General features: G+C 43.0%; 1 protein-coding gene across 5 annotated transcripts in view; it reads right to left on the bottom strand.

The window, feature by feature from the left end:
• Positions 1–1,465: 1,465 nt before the first annotated feature.
• ARHGEF4 (Rho guanine nucleotide exchange factor 4) overlaps positions 1,466–6,498 on the bottom strand; it is a 157,096-nt gene continuing 152,063 nt past the window's right edge. For all 5 annotated transcript variants that reach the window (XM_079978668.1, XM_079978669.1, XM_079978666.1 and 2 more), the window contains 3 exons: positions 4,356–4,599; positions 3,791–3,868; positions 1,466–3,082 (listed from right to left, as the gene is read on the bottom strand). In XM_079978668.1, coding sequence (XP_079834794.1) covers positions 2,925–3,082; positions 3,791–3,868; positions 4,356–4,599 — 480 coding nt within the window. In that variant the 3' untranslated portion in view covers positions 1,466–2,924. The remainder of the gene's footprint in view (positions 3,083–3,790; positions 3,869–4,355; positions 4,600–6,498) is intronic.

The raw sequence follows: 6,498 nt of genomic DNA, 5'->3' as shown, positions 1-6,498 counted from the left end.
ACTAATCCCTTGCTCCTTGTTCCAGTACTTGATCTGTACTGCTGTACACTACAGCATACAATTTATCCCATGGGACTGATAATTCCTGAGATCTATTTACGCAACAAGTAAAAAGTGCTTTCATTTGCAGCACTGGCCACCTGACTGCATAGTTCGCATTGGTCAAGCAAAGGGAACTCATTACTTCCAGACTGGTCTCTCTTTTGCTATTGGACTTCCTCTCTCTGACGACTACTACACTTTTCTTCAAATACTTCTGTGCTTAGTAGCTGGCTAGGTTGAACTGTGTCGTTAATACAATTGGTATTTTCAGGTCTGCACATCTGACAGAAGCGTTCTTAGCTCTTGATCATGTTGTGGCACACCACTTTTGAGTCTCATTGTAAAACCTGGTGGCTTTATAATCTAGCCTCACTCATGTCAATTGAATGGCTTGGAAATCACGCTACCTCCCTGCAACATTAAACAGTTCAAGAGATGAAAAGTACTAACAAATTAGGAGTCATCTTGTACATGATGGCTATATCTGGACTGGCATCTAGCCTCTCCAAATCCCATGCTACAGCCCAGAGTGCTGGAGCTATCAAAGTATAATTGCACTAAAGAAAGCTTCAAACAGGGATGCATGCATATCATTTCTCATCAGTTGAAGACTTCCAGCCAGTTATGTAAACTGAAAAATAAAGGGTTTAGTCTTAATGGTTGCTTGTGTGAGCAGAAGGCAATGAGTTAGCTTAGCTTAGTTCCCCTGCCCTGCCGCATCCCATTCAATTCACAGGGCCTGCTTTAAGGGATGCAACAGCAAGGAGACGTGAAAGCCCCATTGCATCAGCAAAAGCTCTGAAATCTTGGGGTCCATCTTGGTATGTTTGAAATTGTGTAAAAAGTTAAATTATGTCCACATACAAGTCATCACTTGACGCTGCAGTCTCACATGCATATTTTACAATCCTTAAGTAATGTGAATCAGCTTTTAGACCAGGTGGGGAAACTGAGGTCCTCTATCTGTTGCTGGATTCCTTGGGCTACAGCCACACCATACATGTAAAGTGTTCTCACATCATTTTAAAAGTCAAGGATTACTCTGCAAAATCCTGGGATCTGTAGTTTATTAAGGGTGCTGAGTATTGTTAGGAGATGCCTCACAGAGCTACAGGTTCTCATCAGCCTTAAACAATAGTTCCCAGAATTTGCATTGGGGGGGGGGCATGACTTTCAATGGTGTGAGTGCTTTACGTGATAGGCCAGCGTGGCCTATCAAGGACGATGGGAGTTGAAAAATTCAGCAAGAGCTTGAGGACCATGGATTCCACATCCTTGCTGTCGACATGGCTGGAGCTGGAGAGAAACAAAGGCAATAGAGCCCAGCCTGCTAGGCAGCTCGCTCCTCACTTAAGAATAACCAGGCACAAAGGACAGGACTGTTGGACCAAGAATTCTATAACAGACACACACGGAGTGGAAATCACTTTTACAAGTTTCTTTATGAAATTAAATGTAGCCCCTCCCACGAGGGGAAAGATATAGTGCAAGAATGAATTTGTACATGCTTCTGGATTTGCGTAACTATCGGCTGGGTAGCCGTAGTTGGACACTGCATCTCTGTGGCAGACTTCTGAGTGCTCACCCCCTCACAGTAGTCTCATACCAGAGTACATGGTTTTCTTTTGAAGTTCACAGTACCAGGAAATCCCTAAAGGATGGGATTCAGTCAGTTATGGCTTCTAGCTATAGTAAGGCAAATCTTTCTCTTTTTCTAGTCAAGGATTACATGGGTATTTTTGCCCACCGTTTTCAAGTGTCAGTGTGTCTATATATACACCCTTCTGTATAAATCTGGGACTCTGTTGCCCAGGCTTCCTATCCCCGCACCGCCTCTGCAGACTATTGCGTGGGTGGCACAGTGCCCAAGGATAATACTGATTTGCTTGTAAGTGGTACTGGTACATCTGAAATTCACCTTCAGACATGTCTCATCTTTTTTTAGGAATATAGGCTTACAAATGTTGGCCTTTGTCTTTAGTGGAAAAAAATTAGACAAAACAGGCATCAAGTTAACATCTGACAAGACAGATTACAAACTCTTACAAAATACAGTTATCTGCACTTTTACCATAAATAAACATTTAAAAACACTGACAGAAAAAAAATTCATTGGCCAAGAACTATGGCAAAGTGTTGGTAGAGAATAAAAGTAATTTAAAGTTAATTTAGGCACATTTCCCCCTCCCCCACAACGTACATTAACTCAACTAGGTCTCAGCTGTTAGTCATGCTTCAGGTTGGCCAGTCAGGTTCTGGTTCGTGGTCAGTAGCTCTGCTTTCAGCAAAGGAAGGTCGAAGGTAGCTCCCTGGCCATGCTCGGATTCTTCAGGATTTCTGTGAAACGGGTGAGGACGGTGATGGGAAAGGAGTCTGTCATCCCAGGATAAAACGGTGTGTAACAGCAGCAGCAACAGCTTTTTGGAGCAAATGCAAAGCTGGCACTGGAACTGCTCATCCCCTTGCCCCTATTTTGTCTGGCGGCCTTGTTGAAACTGCAAGCAAATCATGGTCCCAAGGGAAGGAATGGTCCAAAACGACAAAATAAGGGTTGTTTTTGTGTTTTTTTTAAGGAAAGAAAACAGGAAAGGTTCCAACTATGTTCTAACTCAAGCCTCTTGCTTTCTCTTCCTGGGTATTCAAAAGAGATGGGCAGGCTCAGCTCACTTTCACAGACACACGCGTACGTACACACAACAACAAAAATGGTCCATGTTGTAACACTTTTGAGCTCATTCAGTCTGGCAAAAGAAATAAGGGAGTAAAGGGAAGATGCTATCCCTCTGAAAGCCAGGAGGGGGAGCTAGTGCTTTGTTTTGCAGGACTGATGCATAAAGTGCTTTCTCAGAAGGTATTCAGGCACAAGATCAGGCTGCTTCCCCTCATTTTCGAAACGGTGCCAGCCTGCTGATGTTCTGCCAGAAATTTGAAGGCTTGCGCTTGGGCTCCGCCAGCATAAAAACTTGCTGCTGAGGGAGGTTCGTCGGCAATGTGGGGTGCTTCTGGCGCATCAAGAAATCGTAATATGTCCGGGTGACCACTGTTAACAACATGAGCAAGAGGATAAAAGGTTACATTGACGCAGATTCAACACATTCTTGCTCGTGATGCCCAGCATCTAAATTTAATAGAATAATTCTTCAAAACAACTCAACGCTGCCTTTTAGCAGAAGCATCCAATAGGACCGTCTTATCTCTTAGGTCCATCTTCTACCTGATCTCATGACACTTTGTGGGGGAGGAGAAAAAGCTGATAAAAGGGTCCTCATGCTCAAGCCATCTGCAGCACAACTATCATTTCTGAACACATGAGCCACTAGTAATATTTTTATCTTGAAATGTGGCTAGGCATCACATTAAATTTTGCATTTAACATGCAGGTTTCTTTAAAAAGCAAACCTGGAAGGCCTGATTATTATGAAATTGCAGCAAGTGGGGGACTTTTTTGAGGGGGGTGGGTCCTGCCTTCCCCTGCTGTTCTGAGGACAATTCTACCTCTGAAGTAGGTACTTTGCTTTTGGGTAGATGCTTCCAAGTGAATAAAACTAGCTTCCAAGAGCAGGTTCTTGTATATTGCTCTGTATCCTGGATCTCCTTGGCAGGGCTGAAGGCAGCTCAGCGTGTTCAGGGTGCTCTGAAATGCATGGTGTGAAAAGAGAAAAAGTGTCTCCCCTCCTAATACTAGAACTTGGGATAATTCCCCTGTTGGAGGGAGAGATAAAAGAGAAGGATAACTATCCTGACTTGCCTTTTGGTTTTCCACTCTGGTTCAGTTTGCTGGCATTAAGCATGGCTTGTTTCTTCTGCACCTCAGTAATGGAAAAACCTAGAAGATGAAACAAAACTCATTAGCTCAGCTGTGCCTTTGCAAGGTGTGTCATAGAAACACATGCACAGCAACCAAGGGGGGCGGTCAAGTGCAAAATCCCAAGAAGCAAAAATTACACTAGCAGCTTGATTCTGCGCACAATGACTTGGAAATCAGCCCCGCTGCTCTGGCCACTTTTCCCTTTGGCCCCACCCACCACTGGAAGTTTCTCTAAGGCGGAAGGAAGCCCTTGGACTGAAAAGGGCTCCCCACCCCTGACTCAGGAGATGCTTTGGCGCTAGTGGACCAGTGCATCCATCAGACAGAAAGGTTACATAGGACCCTAGGCAATGTTTCGTTTGTTACATCCGTAGGGAAATTAGAGTATTTCAAAAGTTTGACATGCAGCTCAGGTGGGGCAGGTGAGAATCTTCTAGGGAAAGGGTTTTCTCTGCTTAATGGCTGCACAATGCCTTAAGTAGCAACCCCAGCTACTGTTGCATACCGGTTTCCTGGTCAAGCTGCACCTGCTTCCTTTCGTTCTCAAAGGCCTTGAGCCAACGCTGCTTCTGCTCTGGCTTTTTTGCACAGAATAAGTGGACTTCCTCAGTGTCCCTGCAGTGCAACTTGAATGCGTTTTTAATGGTGACGTTGAAGTCCTTGTCTTTCCCATCTTCCACATCCAGAATCTCCATGTTGTCCATGCCGATTCGACTCTTATAGTACAGGATGTCACGTCGCAGGAGATCCTAAGAGGAAAAATATAGTCATGTACCACTCTGGCTTCTCCTCAGGGTCTCCTGATGCACAAATACTCAAGACAAAAATATACATGGGCTACCATGTGCAAAATAATATATATGTCAGAACATCAGAAAAGCCAATCAGGCCAATGGCCCAGCTAGCCTAACAACTGGTTTCTCACAGTGGCCAACGAGTTGCCCATTAGAAGTCCTAAGGCAGGATTTGAGCCCAACAGCCCTCTCCTCAGATACGATTTCCAGCAACTAGCATTAAGAGAGGGATATTCTGCTTTAGAAAGTGGAGGTACAATGTAGCCGTTGTAGTTATTTTTCCAGCATGGAAGTTCATCTATATTTTCAGGATTTATATTAAGTTTCCCTCCCTTTGTTTGTGGGAACAGCAATTCAAAGAGGTGTATTCCAACACAGGGTGGGGGAACTCACAAAAGTCACCAAATGCAACCGAAAAGCAAACCTACACCTGAATCTTCCCTGGCGCATTACTAAATAAGATAGAGGAGTGTAAAAATCAGCTGCTACTGTCCAGTCTATTGTAACATAACTGAGTAAGAGTTTCTAATGTCACTGCTAATACAACAAGGAAAGTTGTGAGTCTGCCCTAGGAAGTCTTGGTAGTTTTTAATTGCTTGGAGAATGTATGGTAGGTTTGCACTCATTAAATGGAATATAATAGTTGCACAAGAATTTCTTCTGGTTGTACAAACAATATTGTACACATGATTTTCAGGTTACTAACTTACTGAGTGATTGTACTTAATATCAAAAGCCCACTGTGTATTTCCATTCTCCCAAGCATGGCAAGAGGTGGGCTTTTGTATGTATACTCAAGAAATTAAAGTCTTATTGAACAGCCTAGGGACCTTTAGGCTGTAGGGCATCATCCTTCAAGAAACTCAAAGTACCTCTTGATTACATTATAACACACATGGTTGGAAATGGTCCTGTGCCATTTTGTGCAGAAATGTGTTCTGACAGCTAAAACATAAAACCTGGCACAATTTTAGTGGGGCTTACCCAAATCAGACACCCCAAAGTACCCTATTTCAGACACCTTTTGTTTACATTGTAAGATGCATAACTGAAACCAATACTAATTTACATGGAAATAGGGTTAAAGTTTAGGGGGGGTCTTCTCCCCAATCAGAACCCTTTTTAAATAAAGCCTTTTGTTCACCTCCCAAGGTACATAATTTTATGTGAAAATGATTATTCAAACCTAACCCCTGACATGATTTCTGGAGCCCTTACCCAAACCAGATGCTCACAAATGTCACTCCACAACCTACCTACAATATCATCAGTTTACATCATAAGGTTTATATAGGAAGTCAGTACCATTTTGTGTGGCAGTATGGCAGATAAAACAGACAATCTGAAAAGTTAGGGGGCTGCTCTCCCATTACATGTCCTTCTTACAGAGATAGACTGATGTTAGGTACTTTGCTACAGCCACACAAACAAATTATTCACATGTGCTGCAGAATGTTTCATACCCTGCAAGAATATTGTGAAGTTCTGAAAAATGTTTATTCGGTTCAATGAATCCATGTGGAATGTATCAAGAGAAGCTGCCAGCTCTCTCAAGGTCACATACGGCACGGGCTCTTTGCTCTTTAAGTATTTTTTCAGCATTCAAAATTTCCATGGCAACTAGTAAGATGTGGTGCATACACTTGCATCTGTTGAAATGTTCCCCTAAGATATATATCCTTTTGGTGATCTTGCAGCCAGAGTGCATGTTCTATGAACAAATGGGCAGATTCTTCAACATATTTTCCCCTAACCAGGGGACTGTATCTTACGTGATGCACAGACACCGATGTGAATATTGTAACTGCACCATCCTATTAATTGTAGTCATATCAAAGACTTAGTATAATCATA

The sequence above is a fragment of the Podarcis cretensis genome, assembly GCF_951804945.1.
Source record: "Podarcis cretensis genome assembly, chromosome: 5".
Lineage (NCBI taxonomy): Eukaryota > Metazoa > Chordata > Lepidosauria > Squamata > Lacertidae > Podarcis > Podarcis cretensis.
This window is presented reverse-complemented; position numbering and strand designations above follow the sequence as displayed.